The sequence below is a fragment of the Epinephelus lanceolatus genome, chromosome 18 (assembly GCF_041903045.1).
Source record: "Epinephelus lanceolatus isolate andai-2023 chromosome 18, ASM4190304v1, whole genome shotgun sequence".
Classification (NCBI taxonomy): domain Eukaryota; kingdom Metazoa; phylum Chordata; class Actinopteri; order Perciformes; family Serranidae; genus Epinephelus; species Epinephelus lanceolatus.
Window position 1 is genome coordinate 36838510 of NC_135751.1, and position 22298 is coordinate 36860807.

The 22298-nt window shown below is 40.5% G+C and overlaps 1 protein-coding gene and 1 non-coding gene across 2 annotated transcripts; both read right to left on the reverse strand.

Annotated features, from left to right (window-relative positions):
* Window positions 1-1539: 1539 nt before the first annotated feature.
* c1qtnf6a (C1q and TNF related 6a) lies at window positions 1540-11701 on the reverse strand. The gene is made up of 3 exons (XM_033644103.2): window positions 11563-11701; window positions 4521-4718; window positions 1540-4307 (listed from the first exon to the last, which is right to left on the reverse strand). The coding sequence occupies exons 2-3, from the start codon at window positions 4708-4710 to the stop codon at window positions 3754-3756; spliced, it is 744 nt and encodes a 247-aa protein (XP_033499994.2). The 5' UTR covers window positions 4711-4718; window positions 11563-11701; the 3' UTR covers window positions 1540-3753.
* On the reverse strand, window positions 5081-5162 carry trnas-uga (transfer RNA serine (anticodon UGA)). The gene has a single exon. It is a non-coding gene; the product is annotated as a tRNA-Ser (tRNA).
* Window positions 11702-22298: the final 10597 nt, after the last annotated feature.

Genomic DNA, 22298 nt, shown 5'->3' on the forward strand with positions numbered 1-22298 from the left:
CCTGAGGCTGTACACTAAGTGTAGCGAGGGGCGGCTGAGGACTGGTGAGCATCAGAGCCACTGTCCAGGATGAAACAACCAAGATCTAGGAACACATCAGAAAGATGGCCCCCAAAGATGAGCTGCGAAGTGACTAGCTCAGGCAGCAGGAACTCGAGAATGCAGAAGAAGACCAAATGACTGATAGTGTCCAAGAAATCAGAAGAAACGCTAAGAATAAAACAGAATTTTTGAGAGGGGAACCAGCTTATTACTGAGCAGCTCACAACAGCATCCTCAAGAGGTCACTGTGTTCACTTCTATCTCAGTCTTCATGACAAGACCTTTTTGGGTCAGTGCAGACAGACCAAGCTGTGAGAGCCCTGGTGGATGAATTTTATTTTTACCCCTGCACCAACAGGGCGCCTGGATGACTTTATTGACTGTACCTTTAATTCAGGGTGAACTGATCAAAATATACATCACTCAGAGATGACTTTGTACCTTTGTAGTTAATAAGAACATATCAAAGCTGCATTGACTGACTATCAGGCTTAGAAACAGCCGCCATCATATCAGTGGCTCCTAGGGGTATCTCTGATCATGTTAAAGGGACAGTTCACCCCACAAAATCAAAACTACAATTCTTTCCTCTTACCTGTAGTGCTTATCAGTCTAGATAGTTGCGATGTGAGTTACAGAGTGTTTGAGATATCGGCCGCAGAGATGTCTGCCTTCTCTCCAGTATAATGGAACTAGATGGCTGTTCTCATGTATGTAGTGGAGGATGCGATCACATGACAAATGCACCAACAGGAGTAAAGATAGAAGCAGTATACAGGGCAAATGTCTGCACAAAGATGTAGGTTGGGGTGGTGGATGGGTCAAACAAACACACAGCTTTCCCCCATGAGATGAAAGTTTGTGTCCCATATGAAACCGAGCAAACCTTAAGTTATCTTAAGGGCTTGATTCTTTTGTTAAACCTAACCTAACCTAACCTAGGGCTAGGGGCGCTGATTTGTCAGATATTGTAAACAATTGTATGAGGATACATTGAACTAGATGGCACTCAGCTTGTGGTGTTCAAAACGCCAAAAAAAAAAAACATTTGAAAAATTCAACAGCAATGTCTCTTTACAAAAATCATGACCCGGTTGCTCAAGATAAACCATAGATCTTGTTGTGAGCAGTTTCATATGGGAACTATTGTCTTTCTACTAAACTACACCCACTACTGTTTCATCGCGCAGAAGGAAGCATGCATCTACTCATGGACGAGAGGCTCGTGCTCGTGACAGCACGAGAGGTAAATGTTAATGGCGTCCTCCTTGGCTGAGCTCGTTCAATGGTGCTAGGTGAGCTAGCTGTGGAAGCACACGTAATTTTTACGCTGTGATACAGCTGGCGGTTTGGTTTGGTAGAAGAAAAATATACACCAAAACAGTCCAGATTGATAAATAGCACTACAGGTAAAAGGAAAAATATGTAATTTTGATTTTGGGGGTGAACTGTCCCTTTAACAGTGATGTAAGCCTTCAAATAAGAGAAACACTGTCGTCTGTTTAGCTCCTTTTATTCAGAATTTTTTCCCAAAGACTGATTCTGTTGGGCTGACGTTTAAAATCATGAGTGTACACTTCCCTCCAGTGGTCATGGTAAGGAACTGTATTTAATCTGTGACAATGTCAACATAATCATTATTAGTGAAATCATGTACAAACATAGTACATTAGTGTGATTACTACAAGAGTATTACAACATTGTATGATACCATATTTATACTTATGGTCAATACCTGCAAATTAATTCTAAGTAACTAAGCGGATGCAATTAGAAACCAACGGAAATTAACATTAAATCGTAACTGATCTCTTGTGGTGACAGTTGGAAAATGGAACTCCATCTATCTGTATTAAATGCAGGTAATTGTTTCACAGTATGACAATAGCATATTACTGCTTTATGTTGCAGCTGGGTACAATGCACCGTTATATTTCCATTGACTTTATATTTACATGATACTAAACATAAAGGGAGGAACAAAGGGAGGATAATCAGCACCTTTAGGCGAACCTTCAAGTACACTTTAAAAGCAAAACACAATTCAGTCAATAAAAATATCAAAGTTAATCCATAACATTAAATCTTATGGGGAGAGAACATTTTGCTTCCTGTAGTTTCACAAACTCAAATCTGTACACAACAAAGTTAGCACCATGTTTTAGCACCACATTTTGGATTCCAAAAGCTATTGCTTCATCTCTTCAATACAGAGAGAGATGTCAGAAATCTTTTGATTTTCATTGTCTGTCACTGAAAGTAAACAGATTATAAAATATGCAGGGAAAATTCTTTTTTTGGTTTTAAAATTATTGCTCTGTGGGATTAAAGGTCCAGTGTGTAGGGTTTATGGGGATATATTGGCAGAAATGGGACTTAATATTAATAACTATGTTTTTAATAGTTTATAATCACCTGAAAATTAGAATCGTTGTGTTTTCGTTACCTTAGAATGAGCCGTTTATATCTACATACAGAGCATGTCTTCTTCCAGGGAGTCTGTCATGTTGTTTCTACAGTAGCCCAGAAGGGACAAATCAAACACTGGCTCTAGAGAGGGTTTCATTTGGTTGCAATCCGCAACCTCACCACTAGATGCCACAAAATCCTACACACTAGACCTTCAAAGACTGATACCACTCTCATGCTAGTGAGCTAAATATTAAGTTGCAGCTAGCAGCTGTTTAGTTTAGCTTAGCATAAACACTGAAAACAGGGGAAACAGCTAGCCTGGCTCTGTCTGTAGGTAATAAAATCCCTCTAACTGCATCTGTAATCTTAACAAGTTATATCTTGTTAGTTTAATTTGTGCAAAACAAATGTTGTAAAATGTCAAGTTATCTCTGCTCCCAAACAAACAAGATAAAATTAATAATTAGTGAGCTTTAGAGCTGCTGGTGGGGCTAGTGGTTTTGCCCAGGGGTGCACAGTCAGAAGAGGCAAACCAGGCAAATGTTTGGTGTTGCTCCCCAAAAAATTTGGAAAAGGGGACCCTGATGACAACTCATAGTTGCACATTTTGCAGTGACAACTATATATCCCCTTACACCTCCTGTAAAAGCACAACACAGTGCACTGCAACTGCCCCCTTTCTAGCTACCGTCAACGGCTGGATCCTGTTAGCTAGGACAGTCAGCTAGCTATCTGTAACTGTCATACATACGTTAGGTGTAATCATCAGTGCAACCATCAAGGCCAAGTTGGGCTTCTTTGTCTGTGGCCTCCAGAGTCTAAGATCACCACTGATTTTGCTATTTGCTGACTTTATGCTAAGCTAAGCTAAGCTAACTGGCTGCTGGTTTCAGCTACAAATTCATCGCACAGGGATGAGAGTGGTATCAGTCTCCACATTCTTGGTGAGAAAACAAATTAGCATATTTCTCCCCAAAAATGTTGAACTATTCCTTTAATGAAACCATGAAAAATGAGAAATATATGCAGCATTAAGACAATTAATCTGATGTATTTACTTTCTTTCTACTAGGCTGATGAGCACCTTTGTTTCTTATTTTCTCAGAGGTATTGCTCATTCTCTAGCGACCATTTTGATTGTAGCACCACTGTGAAGCATGCTGAGCACCTTTTTATATCTGGATATAAAAGGAAGAAGAGAACAATTTTACAGTAATTTGCATTCTGCTGCTGCCTCAGTTCAATTTGTTTGCTTTCCATCCAACAGTCTCATCCTTGGCCTTGCCTCCCCTCTCTTATTCAGTTTCCTTCTACGCTACCTTTGATGAGGTAGCCGTTAAAAGTGATGTAGACATCTACATCGTCGCTGTAGACTGCGTTCTCCCTCTCCCTCTTGTACAGGCGGATCCACACTTCGTCCTTCAGCTCCAGCTCCAGCATCACGCTCTGACTCTGCATGATGGAGCGGTCGCTGGGCTGGGCGTACACGATGGCCTGCTCTGTGTCGTTGTGCATGATGTGCAGATATGTCTCCTTGAAGTTCCATGTGTGGATGTTGACGTTGAAGAAGTAGATCCCCGGGACGTGGCAGATGAATTTCCCGTTGAACATGTTGAAGTGGTCGTTGAGGTTGACGAAGACTGTGTCAAACACAAGCCCCTGGTAGGAGTCCAGGCTGTGGAGGGATTTGCGGCGGCCAACGGAGAAGGCGGAGTACTGGACTTTGCAGGGGTCTCCTGGGGGACCTGCCTGGCCCTTGGCGCCCTTTGAGCCCGTGGGACCTCTGGAGCCTGGAGGGCCTTCTTGTCCAGGTTTACCAGGCGTTCCTCTGTCGCCACGGTCTCCTTTGTCACCTGCACAAAATTATGTTACTGTGGGAGCTACTTTGACAAACAAGAATCCTTCCTTTTCATTAGGTGAAGCCAAAGATTATGAAAGTCCTCAGTTGTCTAAAATATCTGTCAATCAGCGTTTGTGAACTTTTAAAGCAGCATAAGGCAACTAAGATTTGGAATTTGCATCAACCAAGACAAAAAGTGGTTTTGGGCATGACATAGATGAAGTACCTTTGAGGATGGTCATGTTGATGTAAGTGCGGACCTCTGGCACATGGCTGAAACCTCCTGTTGGAGGCTGGGCTCCACTGCCCTCTGGTGGCTCCAGGTCATCACAGCACTGCCTGCAGGGGACGGGAGGAGGAGGAGGCACCAGGGCCACCAGGGAGGTGAGGGACAGAAGGATGAGGGCACCCAACATGGCTGTGCCTGCAGTGAGATCAGAGGAAACTATCAGATGACTGGAAGAGCGTCACACTTTGGGACTCTGTGTCTTGGTGACGCACTGTGACTTCATCTGGGTCGGTGCTACAATGAACTGAGGTCCCACATTTAAAGCTCATGATGTCAGTGATGACATACTGACGTTTGGCACCATCTTGGTTTTGTGTGTTAGCATGCTAACATTCGCTAATTAGCACTAAAAGTATGGCTGAGGCTGATGTGAGGGACTGTCATTAAGTTTTTAAGCAATATATGTAACAAGTAGCGCTGTATTTCATGGCTTAACACTTCACTCAGACAGAATTTTGGGCCACTCATCAAATTTAGAAATATTAAATTCTTTTGGTCGCTGTGAGCAGGGTTTGAACCTGCGCGGGGAGACCCCATTGGATTTCAAGTCCAACGCCTTAACCACTCGGCCATCACAGCTCCAGAGATGATGCTCAGTCTGAGACCAACAACACACACCCACCCCTGGCTTTGATACCAACATAGGCAATTTCAAATTACCTCACTGAAATGAAATGGCTACAATGGGGACTAACGTCATCACACAAGAATACAAGTGAGCTCACTGAATCCACAAGAGTCTAAATTGTCCGGACATACCCAGTTTATGCAATTCCAAGCCTATTTGGAGAACCCAGAGTGCAGAAATATTATATATATCTTATCTATTCTGAAAAATGGCAAAAGCACTTTTTCCCTCAAGAAAATTTAGCCTAACTTTGAAGCTTTGGAGCTGAAACTTTTGGACTTTATTTAGCTCCTTCTCGACAAGATAGTTTGGCTCCACTGGATGGCTTAGGTCGTCTAGTTTCATATGATACTTGTGTCTTCACTCACTGAGCTCGCTACAGCAGGTTTTACCAGAAATGATAAAATGCTTCTCTGCTCCTTTCTTTTTCTTGTTCTCTCTGAACTTGTTTTTTTTTTCATCTGATCTCGGCTGTTATTGTGAAAATGGTGATGAAAACTCAACCACACCATTTTTACAGCAGCTGTAGGGAGTGGTATCAGATGACAAGTTGAAATGTGTTTAATGATGATAATGATGCTACATGTAACTTGTGCTGTCAGGGATAAAAGTCAGAAAGTAAATTATTGTACTTGATCCCATGGGTCATCTGAGCCCCCCAAAGATGGCCCACAAATGTCAACATCAACCCTAAAGCCTTTAAAATACATTTAGATCATTCAGAAAACAAGAAAAACTGGAGGGGAAAGCACTCTGTAGCCTAAGCACAGACATCCACCAAGGTCAAATGCCCGGTCTTGCAACATTAACAAAAGTGAGAAATAATTTGTGTATCCGACCCATGATTTGAATCCGCTCCAAAATGTAAGTTCTTCCTTAGCCTGTGCTGCACCTTTGCACCAAGTTCCATAAAAATCAGGCCAGTAATCCTTCTGTAATCCTGCTGACAAACAAACAAGCTGATCCAAAAACACAACCTTTGTAGCAGAGATAATAAAAAATAGTCAGTTCACATGAGGACAAGGAAATCCCCAGAAGCAAAGACAATTCTGTTCAATTCATGAAACATATGTACTTGCCGAAATATCAGTTGTTCAGCAGCTGCTAAGAAAATAAGATCATTATGTGTCCTGAATGTCATTCCCAGAGCGGTGGAAAAGAGAAAGAGGAATCCTCAGCTCAGAGCCAAAGAAAGCATTGATCAGCCCAAAGAGAAGACACAGGAGTCAGGAATGGTGACAGGGAAATAACAAATAAGGTGAAACATTCTTAGAATTACACAAACACATTTGTTTATGAGGTGACCGTGCATTCACTGTGGCATTTCACTGGTTACTAAAATAAAATCCTGCCCTCATACATCCAGAGAGCTGACTCTGGAGGTCAAATGGTGCCTCAAACACTCAATGTACTTCTCCAAATCCCCAAAGTAAAGAAAATGTCAAAATAATGGGAGCGGGCATGCATACAAGGACCATAAATCACCTGAAATATTACCCCGCAGGCAGCCCATAATTTATCCCCAATTAGCTCTGGAAAGGTTGAGTCCTCACAGCAGCTTATTTTATCCAGACAAAGTCAGCAGAGTGGCTTTTTCTACACAGAGAGCCAAGCTGAGTAGTTTTCAATGGAAATGTGATGGCTGTCTGCCAGACTCTCAGTGATCAGCCAGTCTGTGTGTCCTGTAACTGGAACAGTGTGTGCTGCTGTGTTTATACAGGACAGCTGTATCCATACTGACTATTGTATCAGCAAACAACCACAAACACAGACATAAAGTTTAATGTTAAAAAAAGAATATGATCAACAGACAAAACAGAACTTGGACTGTTTCCTATGGAATTCTAAAACTGGACCAGACTGTATTTTGTGCTCTTTGCCCCACTTTACTACATCGTAACTCTCTTTACAGTGACTTAACAGTTAATTAAGGACATATGTACTCAATAATACAATCCACATTTTATCTTTTTTGAAACTGTGTCAGAGAAATGTTAGTTATTTGAAGGATGTATAGATAGTGGTGGAGTTGTTTTGTTGGACTGCATTATATTAAGATATTTTATCAACCTCTGCAGACAGGCTTGTATGGATGAATTACTGAATGGGCCTGCCAGGGCCTCTTTTTCACCTGACTGTTAAAAAACCATTTATTGTTGTTGAGTAAATCAAATGACTACAAGGAGACGCAAGATGACTACAAAGAGATACAAGATGACCAGAAAGAGACAGAAAATGACTACAAAGAGACACAAAATACAAACAAAGTGACAAAAGATGATGACGAAGACATGGAAAACGACTAGAAACAGATGGAGGATGACAATAAAGAGATGAAAAATGCAGACAAAGAGATTCAAGATGACTACAAGGAGATAGAAAATGACTACAAAGAAATGCAAAATGCAAAGAAAGAGATGCAAAATGCCAACAAATAGATCCAAGATGACTACAAAAAGATGCAAATGACTGCAAAGAGATGCAAGATGACTACATAGAGACACAAAATCTAAACAAAGACACAAGGTGACTAAGAAGAGATGCAAAATCCAAATAAAGAGATGCAAAATGCAAACAAGGAGAAACAAAATGACTACGAAAAGATTAAGATGACTACAAAGAGACTCGAGATGATTACAAAGAGATGCAAAATGCAAACAAAGAGACCCAAGGTGACTACAAAGAGACACAAAATTAGTACAAAGACACACAAGGTGACTACAAATAGATGCAAAATCCAAACAAAGAGAAACGAAATGCAAACAAAGAGACACAAAATGACTATGAAAAGACTAAAAATGACTACAGACTCAAGATGATTACAAAGAGATGCAAAATTAGTACAGAAACACACAAGGTGACTACAAATAGATGGAAAATGAAAAAAGAGATGCAAAATGCAACCAAAGAGACACAAAATGACTAAGAAACCAAAGATGACTACAAAGAGACAGAAAATAAAAGCAAAGAGATGCAAAATCCAAACAGAGATGCAAAATGACCACAAAGAGATGCAAAATGCAAATAAGGAGAAACAAAATGACTACGAAAAGACTAAGATGACTGCAAAGAGACTCAAGATGATTACAAAGAGATGCAAATGACTACAAAGAGACACAAAATTAGTACAAAGACACACAGGGTGACTACAAAGAGACAGTAAATAAAAGCAAAGAGATGCAAAATGCAAACAAAGAGACACAAAATGACCTCAAAAAGATTAAGATGACTACAACGAGACTCAAGATGATTACAAAGAGATGCAAAATGCAAACAAAGAGACCCAAGGTGACTAAGAAACCCAAGATGACTACAAAGAGACAGAAAATAAAAGCAAAGAGGTGCAAAATCCAAATAAAGAGATGCAAAATGACCACAGAGAGATGCAAAGTGCAAACAAGGAGAAACAAAATGCAAACAAAGAGACACAAAATGACGACGAAAAGACTAAGATGACTACAAAGAGACTTAAGATGATTACAGAGATGCAAAATGCAAACAAAGAGACCCAAGGTGACTACAAAGGGGCACAAAATGACTGCAAAGAGATGCAAAGGTAGTACAAAGACACACAGGGTGACTACAAAGAGATGCAAAATGCAAACAAAGAGACACAAAATGACGACAAAAAAAATTGGATGACTACAAAGAGACGCAAGATGATTATAGAGATGCAAAATGCAAACAAAGAGACCCAAGGTGACTGCAAAGGGGCACAAAATGACTGCAAAGAGATGCAAATGTAGTACAAAGACACACAGGGTGACAACAAAGAGATGCAAAATGCAAACAAAGAGACACAAAGTTAGTACACAGACACGCAAGGTGACTACAAAGAGATGGAAAATAGACGCAAAATGCAACCAGAGAGAATCAAAATAACTACAAAGAGACGCAAATGACTGCAACAACATGCAAAACAACTACAAAGTGATGCAAAAAGACAACAATGAGATGCAAAATTACTACAAAGAGACACAAGGTGATTACAAAGAGATGGAAAATAGAAACAAAGACATGCAAAATGCAACCAGAGAGATGCACAATAACCCAGAGATGCAAAATGACTACAAAGAGATGCAAAATTAACACGAAGAGACACAAATGCATCTGAATTTTAGAAACATTGTGAAGAGCTGTTAGAGTCAAGAGAGGCTGTCATCTGTACACTGTATGTTTACCATATCACATTTGTGTGCACTGGGAGAGAGAGAGAGTGAGCATGTCTGTGTGTGTGTGTTTCCAACAGCAGTTTTGCAGCTGCACCGTACACATTCAATCAAAATATTATTGTTGGTCCTAATGGTGTTTTATCTGGTGTCAGTCATGTTGCAGTGAAGATCTCCTGCTTGAGTTAAGTTTCTGTTGGGATTTCCAGACTGAGGGTTACTCAGTGTGTTTTATATGGCTCACTCACTTACCAGGGATATTACATAACTGGTTTTAGTGGAAAACCCGACTTGAACTGTAAACGTGTGCATGAAATATACAAAATGCTGAATTCTCATACATTTAGAAAATACTTTCTGGAGGCAGCTGTGCATCTTGATGTCTTTGTGCTCTCGTTTTCTAATAGTAAATACACATTGTTCTGCAATTTTTTACATTAATCTTAAAAGTTTAAGTTCCCAGTGGACACCAAACAGGATTTCAATGTTCAACTCATACAGCAACATGCAAGCAATATAGGGAATAGTACTGTGTCATATAATGTTTTACTCTTACTTGTATATTTCATACTGCAGTTACAGAAAATCACACCCTTTATAGACATTCACCCTTTCCCCAGTGAAAATATTTCTTTTTAATACTTGTTGTATTTACAGGTTTCCACCATGTCTAACTTCTTCCTCCAACCAGAGGGACCTTGCATCGATTGGGTTTTTGTCTGTTTCATTGTAATTGTATTTAAAGAGCATTTTCAATGTTATGACGTGCACCTCCGGTCAGGTCGTGGTGAGGTAGACCTCCTGTCTATTTCTGTAAGCTGAAACCATTTCCCTCAGTGGCAACAAAGCTTTTATTTACTTTAATTTCAAATAAATTTTTAAAATAAGAAATAATAAATTGTGATGTCATTAAAGCCTCCATAAAAATAGCATTTTAAAGGCGCTTGGACATGACCACGCTAACATCGGGGTACTTTTCGACTTCGGCGTTGCACTGTGTCAGTGAAGCTTCACTGACACAACGCCGAAAGTTCAATTTTGCTGAACTTCGACCCTGTTTGACGCTGACCTTTCCATATAGAGCCAATTATTTTACAGTAGAACGCAAGCAGGGGGTTGGGACGGAGACAGGGTGCGGAAAAATTTAAAGATCCAACTGCAATATGGAGGAGAGATCAGCGTTTGGTCAAGCCGACGGCGAGCGCTGCGGCGTTGGCAAATCGGCAATAATGTGCAAGCGCCTAAAGTCTTGTGTTTGATTTATCCTGGCTTCATATGAGCAGAGGAAATCACTGCTAGCCACTAGGCTAATTTATACAATGTAAAATGCCATAAGCTTGTGCTAATATTGTTAGCATGTTGTATTTTTGGGGAAAATGTGTCCAGATAAAGACAAGTGTTTGTCTGTGAATGCTGCGAGTTATAGTGAAGCTGATTTGTGTGCTTGTGTTTAAAACTGTCTCTATTAAGCCATGTTTAATGTGTGTTTAATGTGTGTTTAATGTGTGTTTAACGTGTGTTTAACGTGTGTTTTGAATCAACTACTCTTTACAGCACTTCACAGAAACCTCCACCGCCGACTAATGTTTTGGAGGTGTAACTGCAGAGTGACACAGACACACCACCATGACCACACAGGTATGTAACCTGTATGCTGCTATACCTGCCATCTTAAAGCCAGAACCACAGTTACAGGTTTATATTACAGTGAGCACTTTGAGGTTTAAAAGGAGCTCAGAATTGGTTCAAAAGTGACAGTTTCTTTTTTCAGTATTGACTTTCAGCTGAGAAATTTGGATGCGATTTTTTTAGTAAGTCTCCAAAATGTCACTATTACAAATCCTGTAGTGAAATCTGGGCTAAATGTTCAATAAACGCCCGCACCGGTGACCCTAGTCGTTTTTTAACGTCTTTTCAACAGAAACATGTTCGCGGCGTTTGTTGAAGACACAAACAGGGATATCAACTATGAAAACGTTAACAACATAGTTAATATAGGCTACACTTTGCAGCTCGCCATGCATTAAGTTACAGAAGCGTGTTTCTATCTCGTGTCTCGTGCAGCCGGTGCCGGTCCGCTCGAGCGCACACCAAGTCGCACTAAGTTCATGGTAAAATAATCATCACAACTCTCCCGTTCACTCATGCATGCAACCGAGATGTCTATCTGAATGACTCTCACCTCGTTCACGTGTCTGCAGCCGCGTCAGTCCGCGAGAGAGAGACAGAGGACAGAGGACGGAGGAAAGAGGAGAGACAAAGTCCTGAATCAGCAGCACCTCTGTCTCTGTTTCCTAAAGATCCCTCCTAGTTTGATGCAGAGTCAGGAAACAAGTCTCTGTAGTTTTATTTAACGATAACATCTGGGGGATGACAGTGATGTCCCTGATCTGAGCATATAAAACTGATGTTAAAGTTACAGGCAGTGATGCAGTTTTTGTTTCCTTGCCTGGAAAGTGCCACCAACAAATACCCATGTACAGCAGACCACCCTGCAGAGTCTTATTACAAAGTCACTAAACTTCTGGTCGTCCTCCCCTGGGTCTGCATTTCCTCTGTGCTAAATTCCTCCAGTCCTCAGTCCTTCTATCAGCTGCAGCTGCACACACACACAGAGGCTGTAATCTTTATTTCCAGACCTAAATTAACGCTGCAATGTTCCGCTTCAGGTTTGATTTGGAGAGACGCAGGGAAATGTGATTATAGGACACAGTGTAAAAAAATGCACTGAGAGAGAAACTTCAGTGGAGGAGATGTAAAGCATGAGACGGGGGAACCACACTGAGGAGGAACCTCCAGCTCTGGGCCTCCAGGGTGTGTGTTGCAGGATATTATGGGCTTATCCTATGATAATGAATCTCTCTCATGGACACCAAAGTAATCCACATGTTTCCAGATCACCATCAGGAACACCAGCGCTCCGTGCTGCTGCAAGGCAGATGAAAAGATAAAGCGTTATGAACAGATTTAATGAAATGAGCTGTAGATCATACAGATATAAATATTCATGGACTGGCTACTATTTGGTGTCTGACTCAACGTAGAGATGCTGAAGCTCTGGACCAAAAGCCAGAGCAGGTTTTTTTGTTTTATCTGTGGACGTTCTTAGCCTCATAACTAAGTGGGCCACATTTTAATAATTATCTTTTAAAGCAGTGGCTCTTAACACTTTTGAGTCGTGGCCCTTTAAAGAAATAGTTGAGCATTTTGGGAATTTCTTGCTAAGAAATTAGAACTTTGAAAACACTGTTTTATCTGGTTATACAGGCCTGCAGTCAGCAGCTAGTTAGCTTAGCTTAGCATAAAAGGCAGAGACAGCATCGTGTTGTTTTCACACTAAAGTTTTCCTGCTGATTACACAAATAATTTAATGTGTTAATCAGTGAGCTTTAGAGGTGCTGCAGGTTTTATTCAGCCTCAGCCTCAAAACAAAACAACAAAAAAACAAAAAACTCATTGAATGGTTATGGGCAGTGGCGGTTCTAGCCTAAATGGCGCCCTGGGCGACACCCCGCTATTGCGCCCCCCACTGGGCTGCATTTTCCTGATCGAACCCGACCCGAGTTCGACGCAGTTTGTTACCTGACATAGTTATTGTTATGGACAGTGTGTAACACGCGGCTCGCACAGCACTATTGGAGCAGAGCCTGTGTTGTGTAAATAACAAATTCAGGTACGAGTTCACGCTCGTACAGTCGTTGGCCGCCATTTCCAGTTTGAAAAGTGGTCCCTCCCCTTCTGCTACGTAGCCAAGATGGCGATCACTGAGGGCGAGAAGTGTCCATAGTTCCACACTCAACTTCTTGACCGTTTTGAATGCACCATCCGGGTACTCATAGTGCACTGCATTTTTCCATACTTCTCAGTGTGAACACACTTATGCACTCAAAATATTAAGTGCAAGTACAGAAGTACATGATTTGAGACACAGCACAAGTCTCATTTATCCAGTCGTCTCAGTACTTTTCCCCCTAAGACATTAGGATATAAATCACATCAGTATAAACAGTCTCATGCACTGCTGAGTTGTGTGCCTGGGCACATGCGTGTATTTGAACTTGTTGTTTCTGATGGTTGACTTCATTGCCGTGATGAGATCTAGTATCTTTCAGGAAGCCCAAGGAAGTCAAGTTGCTTACGAAATAGCGCTTAAGAATATTCATGTAGAATGTTCGCCTGATTTGGATTCTCCGCTCACCATGGAGGCTTGCGAGAAAAATGTTTTTTTCATGGATTTAATGAAACACGTGGTGAAGAAGTGATGTACAAATGAGCATTTTGTGGGTGAAGTATTCTTCAAACACAGCCTTATGTAATGATGGCACGTAATGTATTAAAATATCATTCCAGCAGCACGAAAACAGCGCCAGCGGAAAGTCAGATAGGATCCTTTTTTGTACTGCACACAAATTTCCTAGATAATGTCACGCAATAGGTAGTGTGAAGAGCGAGAAAATCCTTTACATATACTGTAGTGGTATCAATCTGCTCATCTTAGTCTTGGAAAGAAAGCAAGAAAGAGTATCTCCCAAAATGTTGAACTATACTATGACCAGCCCCTGATCACAAGTGCGTCTCTGTGAGCAGAGAGTGAAGTGATAAAACTATCCAATATGTCACCAAAACAGATAAGAGAGAACTAAGAATACTAATCTACATATACATATCCACTGTCTCCTCATTGCAGAGGTGACTGAAATAACTCCATCTATATTTCATCACCCAGTGTTTCAGTTGTTTGCATATACAGCTCAGTCCCGTCAGAGAGCGGGAGGAGGAAGAGGCAGACTTTATGCACACGTGTAACATGAGCACAGCTGTTGAACATTACTGCCTTTGTGTCCCGAGGGTTGAGGTTTCATAGGCTGCTCTGCAGTTACATCAGGAGAACATTCCTCTGGTTTTCCAGCCGATGTAAACCATTACGAGACTCGTCTGTAGCCACCTGATGCTATCTCTGTGTAAACATTTACTATCTGTTGTCTTTGGGAATCAGACGCTCATAATTCAGCTTCCTCTCTCTCTCTGTCTGTCTGTCAGTCTGACCCCAGTGATCCTCTGGTGATCCTTCAGGCTGTATTTTATTTGGAAGTATTGCTGCTGTAAATCAGAAGTCTCATTTATCTCTCAGTTTGCTTGCTGTTTTATGAGCTCCAGCAGCAGCATCTCCCTGACCTTGCAGCACCGTAAAGTCCCCTGACCTTTGACGTTCCAAGTTGCTCATCTGGATGTGGTGACTGCTTACCAGACATTTGTGTTCCCCCGTGTCCATGAATGGTGGAGACTTCTGGGGCCAGAAGTAGAATCGTGTTTTTTCCAACAACCCCACCCCCCATTTTCTGAGCAAAAACGTATTGTTAGTGGCAGACATAATCATGGGGCCTTGGATTCAGAGCTGAAAACCAGGGATGGGCTGAAATTTCAGGCCTCAAAACATTCTTGTGGTTTCAGCTCAGGAAAACAAAGAGGAACCACATTCATTGCACAAGAAAGCTTTGATGTAAAAGGTTTTTTTTTTTATCATTTTGCACCTACATACCCTAAAATATTAAAGTGAAAAGTAACTTGTACATTGAGTAATTTATTAAGCAGCCACTTTATTAGGTACACCTTGTTAGTACCAGGTTGGACCCCCTTCTTAATTCTTAATGTCACAGATTCAACAAGGTGCTGGAAACATTCCTCAGAGATTTTGGTCCATATTGACATGATGACATCACACAGGTGCTGCAGATTTGTCGGCTGCACATCCATGATGAGAATCTCCCGTTCCAGCACATCCCAAAGGTGCTCTATTGGACTGAGATCTGGTGACTGTGGAGGCCATTGGAGTACAGTGAACTCATTGTCATGTTTGAGATGATGTGAGCTTTGTGACATGGGCTGTGGTGTTTAAACCATGCTCAGTTGGTACTAAGAAAATCTCCCCCACACCATTACACCACCAGCAGCAGCCTGAAGCGTTGATACAAGGCAGGATGGATCCATGCTTCCATCTGAATGTGGTTTTTCCAATCTTCTATTGTCCAGTTTTGGTGAGAAAACCGTGTGAATTGTAGCCTCAGTTTCCTGTTGTTAGCTGACAGGAGTGGCACCTGGTGTGGTCTTCTGCTGCTGTAGCCCATCTGCTTCAAGGTTGGACAAGGTGTTGTTGCTTCAGAGATGGTCTTCTGCACACCTTGGTTGGAACCAGTGCTTATTTGACTTCCTGTTGCCTTTCTATCATCCTGAACCAGTCTGGCCATTCTCCTCTGACCTCTGGCATCAACAAGACATTTTGGCTCACTGGATATTTTCTCTTTTTGGGACCATCCTCTGTAAACCCTAGAGATGGTTGTGCTGAAAATCCCAGTTTCTGGCACCAACAACCATGCCACGTTCAAAGTCACTTAAATCACCTTTCTTCCTCATTCTGATGCTCAGTTTGAACTTCAGCAGCTCGTCTTCACCATGTCTACGTGACTAAATGCATTGAGCTGCTGCCACGTGATTGGATGATTAACTATCTGCGTTAACGAGCAGGTGTACCTAATCAAGTGGCCGGTGAGTGTATAGCCTCCTGTAAAGAGACATAACGCCCTGTAGGCTGACAACTTGTTGTTTTTACTCCTCAATCTTTGTACAGATTAAACAAATGAAGATGAAACGTTTTAATTTTTGAGCTTCAGAGGTGCTGGTAGGTGGATTTTGTTCCCTTTGGACAAAGCCAGACTGCTTCCTCCTGTTTCCAGGCTTTGTGTTAAGCTAAGCTAACAGTCACCTGGCTCTAGCTTCTTATTCAGCACACATACATGAGAGAGTGGTGTTGATGTTCTCATTTACTCTCTGCAAGAAATGTACTTGCAGAATGTACCAAATGTGTTTCATCAACAGCTGTTCTGTTTTAACTTCATAAGCTCATGGCCTCTTTAATATGTTGTCCTGCTCCAGTGTGGCCTCTGTGCTGGTTGTGACTGCTGTGTCTCCTGACAGCAGTGGTCTGGATTTCTGTTTCTACTCTACATAAAGAGAGTGAAACACACATTCAGGCCGACCCCACACCCTCCCAGTTCTGAGCATCAGATCCAGAACAAAGCTCCGTGGTTTTTCAGCAGAGTTTACAAGGTATGTTTTTCATTTGTGCTCTCTGTTTTATATACTCTGCCTCTCTCTCTCTTTCTACTCTGGCCAGCTGGGTCGACGCTTTCTCTGTGACTGACAGAGCACGCAGAGGAAATTCAAACAAGCTGAGAGTACTGAGGCATCCAGCTGGACACTGCGTGCATACACAGCAGATACAGATAATGTGCATTGAATCAGGGGCGTAGGGATGGATGTAAAATGACAGAGATGCTAGTTTTGCTTTGTACAGACAACAGTGACACTGAACAGATACAAGAGGAAGAAGAGGACGCCCTCATTCAGTTTATTCAGGTTTATAATGTCACCTAGTGGCAGAATGAATATAGTGCAGCAAAAATACTCAACAGCAAACCCAAGACCAGCAGTACTTAAGAACAGTATTGAGGTACTTGTACTCAGCTGGAGTATTTCCATTTTCTACTATTTTATTCCTCTGCTCAGAGGCAAATAGTTCACTTTTAACTGCTCCACATTTATTTGATAACTTTACTGATTTTACTGAAGTCATGTTTGAGAGCAGGTCGCAGGAGAAGGACCCAATTAGAGATAAAATAGACGATGAGGCAGCAGGATGAGTTCAAAGATTTAATGTCAATAAACAGGCAGGACACACGGAACAAGAGGGTGTTAACGAGGGACAGGTGAAACTAATCAGGGCAGGGCAAGAGCGGGAAAACTCACAAAGGCAGGAAGTGAAGCTGACAGCAGTGAGGGGAAAGGTGAGTAACAAAATAAAACAGGAAACACTGTACAGAGATAACTTACAACTGTGACATCAGACTGATAATACAAAATAAGACAAATAGATAATAATGCATTATCACAGGCTGATATAAGATGACACTTTATTGATCCACCTGCAGTATATGAAGCAACAAAATTAGCTCCACCTTTAGCAGCTGCAACATTAAAGTGATGTCACATTAATGCATCAATAATAAGAATCACAAATATAATATATTATTCTGAAATGGGCAATTCTGCATAACAAGCACTTTTACTTTCGGGACTTTGAGTATGCTAATATGTGTACTTGAGTAATATTTTCAATGCAGGACTTTTACTCGTAAGTATTTCTAAGATAAGACAAGATAAGAACTTAATTTCTCCTGAGGAAATTTGCTGTGCAGCAGCTGCAATACAAAGTTGGAGGAGTGCTGATGCAAAGAGTGTAATAAACAAGGACTAAAATAACAGCAGAAAAAGCAAATGTATAACAAATATAAAACAAGAAATATAGCAAATATAAAAGAATAGATAACAAAATTAAAATGAAATAAAATGAAATAAAAACTAATCCACATAATAATATTACTTCTTTTAATTTATTAAAAGATCTGAAGATATTCATTTCAACACTGCCCAAGACAGCAGGTTATTTAAACCCAGTATCAGCGCTTCTTTTTTTAATATCACCTATCATTATTTATGACTCATTGTTAACACAATTTGTATCCTTTACATTTTTTATTGTCACCTACACTAAGTTTTACACCACTAAAATGCATTTGGGGCCATTTTAAAGTTTAAAAACGTCCACATGTTGTGTGTCTAATACTGGGTCAGAACAATTACTGCGCACAATAATATTACTACTTTAAAGGTAGTAAAAGATTTGAATATTTATTCCATCACTGCTCAAGACAATGAGTTATTTAAATCCAGTATCAGTGGGTTTTTTTCAATATTACTTTGTGGTATTTACCTATATGTTATATTGTTAGTAACACTTGTTGTCTTTACAGTTTTGATTCTCTCCTATACATAGTTTTGTGCCACTAAAAATGCATTTGGGCAATTTTTAAGGTAAAACCTGAGCTTGTTGTGTCCAGCTGAAAAATAACTTCAAAAACACCTGAGTTGGCACCAACTCTGGATCAGAATAACTACCCATTGTGTTGGGTTTATTTGTTGACTGAATGCTTTTCTAGGTAAAATCAATAGTTGTTTAGTGTGTGTAAAAAAAACTCAGTATTTTGCAGCACTGTGCAAGAATAACTTGCATTTGTGTGTTGCGTGTCTTCTGTTGCCACATCTTAAGGCTGGAAAGATGCCAAATCTACTTACGGTATATTACATAATTTGTGAATTTGGGTCACCATAATGAGCCGCCAAATGAGTAACTTACCAGGCAGTCAGCAGGTACATGAAAGAACTCTCTTTATTACAAATATCACTACTTTTGTGTGTAATTTAATGAAAAGGCTTGGTGTCATGTGGGTATGAAGTCAAACAGGTTCAGCTCTGGTAATGTGGAAAGAAGAGGTGTAGAAACACAGATGAAAAGCCACATCTTGTGCTGTTTCTTACTGACATGGTTAAATATCATAAATTCTCTGTGAGGTGAGCGGATGTCGCTGGTTGTGTCAGCGTTAAATGTCAAACCACACTCTAATACACATGCTCACTCTCACACACACCGCCAGGACCACCTGACAGGACATGTAAACACTCACAACTACACACACACACTCACACAGCTCATGCTGACTCTCACACTCTTTCTCATGTCGGTGCACATGCCCACCCCTCAGCCCTCATTCCACATTGACACAGGAAGTCAAGGGGTGACCCATTTCTACCAGAAGTTTTATTTTGTTTGGTCTCTGCGCAGATGTCACTGAGTGCAACGGAAATATACTGCATGTGTAGAGATGAGAGCAGCAGCATTTACCACTGACCTCAATCATTTACATCAATCTACAAATAGCAGTCTAATAGACATGAAACTAACGCCTGTACACACCAACACAATCCTTTATTGTGCACAGTAAACTTCTGTTTGGGATTGATTATCAGTGATGATTAATTAGGTATTGATTTGATCTGTTAGAGGAAGACACCACAGATGAACAGGATAAAACTTTAAACTAATAGATATCACCGGAAAACTTTCCAAGTTAATTACTTCCATTAAGACAATTATTTTTTGTATTACAAGTTTTTCAATATCTAATGAAACATTTGCACTAATTTGCATGAATTTCTAGAACACAAATCTGAACAATGGATAACACCAGATTCAAAGATCTTGTTTAATCATCTCAGAGTAAAAGGTTTTTTACAGACATACATTTTGATATCTCTTTTGATCACTCAATAAATCAGAAAATACTCTCAACAGCCATAAAAATGTATTTTTGCCATGTTTTTAGGAATAAAATGTTCTATAAATCAGGCTATTAATGAGTTATGACCAAACTCCTTTGTAAAAACCTTCAGAATGGGACTAAAGCTGCAACATTTGGCATATGTAAGTGCTACTGAAGAGGAGATTTCGGGCTCAGAGGATGAGAAAAAACTCATTATGAGGAAACGTCTTTCAAAGATAAGTATTGTGAAAGTAATTCTTGTTTTTAAAATATATTTTTTGGGGCATTTTTTAGCCTTTATTTGATAGGACAGACACGTGTGAAAGGGGGAGAGACAGGGAGTGACATGCAGCAAAGGGCCACAGGCTGGAGTCGAACCCGGGCCACTGCAGCAACAGCCTTGTACATGGGGCGCCTGCTCTACCACTAAGCCACCGACGCCCCGTGAAAGTAATTATTTGACAAAAATGTGTGACACCAAATGTTTTTTAACTAATAGCCAAGGTATCACCATGAAACTCCCCAAGGCAGTCATTTTTTGAATCACAGGTTTTCTGAAATTTTACAACTTTGCATGGATTTCCAGAACAAATATCTGAACACTGGACAAAGCCAGGTTTAAAATTTCTGTTTAATTTTGATGACAAATTAGAGTCAAAGGTTTTTATGGAGGTTTCCACAAAAAAAAATCTATTTTTGACATGTTTTTAGGAATAAAATGTTTTATGAATCATTCTGTGAAAGATACATGAACAAACCCCTCTGTAAAAACCTTCAGAATAGGACTAAAACTGCAAAGTTTGGTTTATGTAAGTGCTACTGAAGAAATTTCTGCTTCTGAGTATGACTAATTGAGTATTTTTATATATTTTATATATTAATATTTTTATTTGAGAAAATGACTGTCAAAGATATGTATTGCAATATTCCATACATTTTTAGACAAAAAATAAGGCACTTCAGGTGACTAGGAAAACATGTTTTAACTAGTAGCCTAGATATCACAGTGAACTTCCCAAGTTGATTGCTTACATCAAGACAATTGACCTATGGCTAAGCCACGCCCCCCTCCACTCATTCGGACAAACTATCAACATTCAGTGCCCGGCGCTATGGCAGGTGTCACAGTACACGGCATTTTGCAGGAGGCAACTGATGATTTTTGAGGACATAGCGATCAGATGTCATTGAGAAGTAACCAAAAGGGCCTAAACTACGCATTGGAGGGATATATTCATCATTTTATTGTTGAGAAGGTCGATGAAAAGCTTAAATTACAAGCCAAAATTTACAGGTCACAGTGTACGCTTGTGAACCACATCTCGTTGTTGTCGCCATCAAAGACAACAAGTTAAAGTGCCACTGAAGTTAAGGTTTTTGGCTCAGAATATGAGAAAAGGATAACGGCCTTTTTACTAGGGATGGGCAGCACAAGCAAAAACACCATTCGAAAATCATAGCAACTATTCGACGATTTTTCGAATAATCCGCCACGGACATTTACACAATGTCACGGATAAACATGGGTAAATGCATGAAAAAAAAAGTCATCACATATCACCTCTGATAATGGTTTATTCATTTAAAAACACATTGTACACGTTTAGCACACTATTTCATGTAGTTTTTATCTGCTGGAGGGTCGCGTAGGGGAGTGTAGCGTGACAAAAATAGAAGAGCCGCGTAAAATAGAGAGTTATCGCGCGACAGATGGGGGTTGTGGCGCTGCTCCCGTTGCCGGTGGAGCCGCTGTAATTGATTAACAGGGGGGCGAGCTGCTACAGGACTCGCGCTGCAGACGTGTCGCGCCGCTGAGCCCGGCTGTACGGTCCCTCGCCACCTCCTGCGTGCCTCGCTCTCAAATGACTGTGCATACTTGTTGTAGACATGTGATACGCAAGCTTTGCCTCACAGAGTATGCACTGCACCTCATTTTCGTTTATTTTGTCGAAGTTGTTCCACACGGAACTTTTTGATGACTGTAGTAGTCTCTGCATGTTTCTTCTGTTTGTAGAAGAGCATCAAACTAGCTGGTAGCCCATCTCACACCGCTGTAGCAATCCTATACTGCCCTCGTGCGGTTAGGAGCTGAATTGCATGTCAAATAAAGGGGGGAAATAAGACGACGAATAGTAATAGTCACATTAAAAACTCGATTTTTCAAAATAAAATGACTATTCGAAAATTGTGACATCATCTGAATCATTCAGCATAACATTTGCCAACCTTTGTTATCTCTGCGATTAAGTTAATGAAGCTAAGCTCCAGAAGTTAACGTTAGCTTAACTAGAGCCCTTTGGACAACAGCTAACAATGATGTACGATCACCAAAGTACAAAACTAGAACAAAATAGGCTAATGAACTCCCAGCAAACAAGGTGACATGATCAACAACGCAGCTAGGAGCTAACGTTAGGCTAACGTTAGGTTAACTTTAGCTAACGTTAGCTAGAGATGCACTAATTTGCATGAAGTTCCAGAACAAAAATCTGAACACTGGATGAAGCCAGGTTCAAAATTCCTGTTTATTTTTGCTGACATTTGAGAGGTTTTTACAGAGTTTGGATATCCCTTTTGATCACTCCATTAATCAGAAAATACAGCATAAAAATCCATTTTTGCCATGTTTTTAGATGGGGAAAAAAGTGAAATAAATCAGGCTATGAATGATATATGAACTAACCCCTCTGTAAAAGCTTTTGGA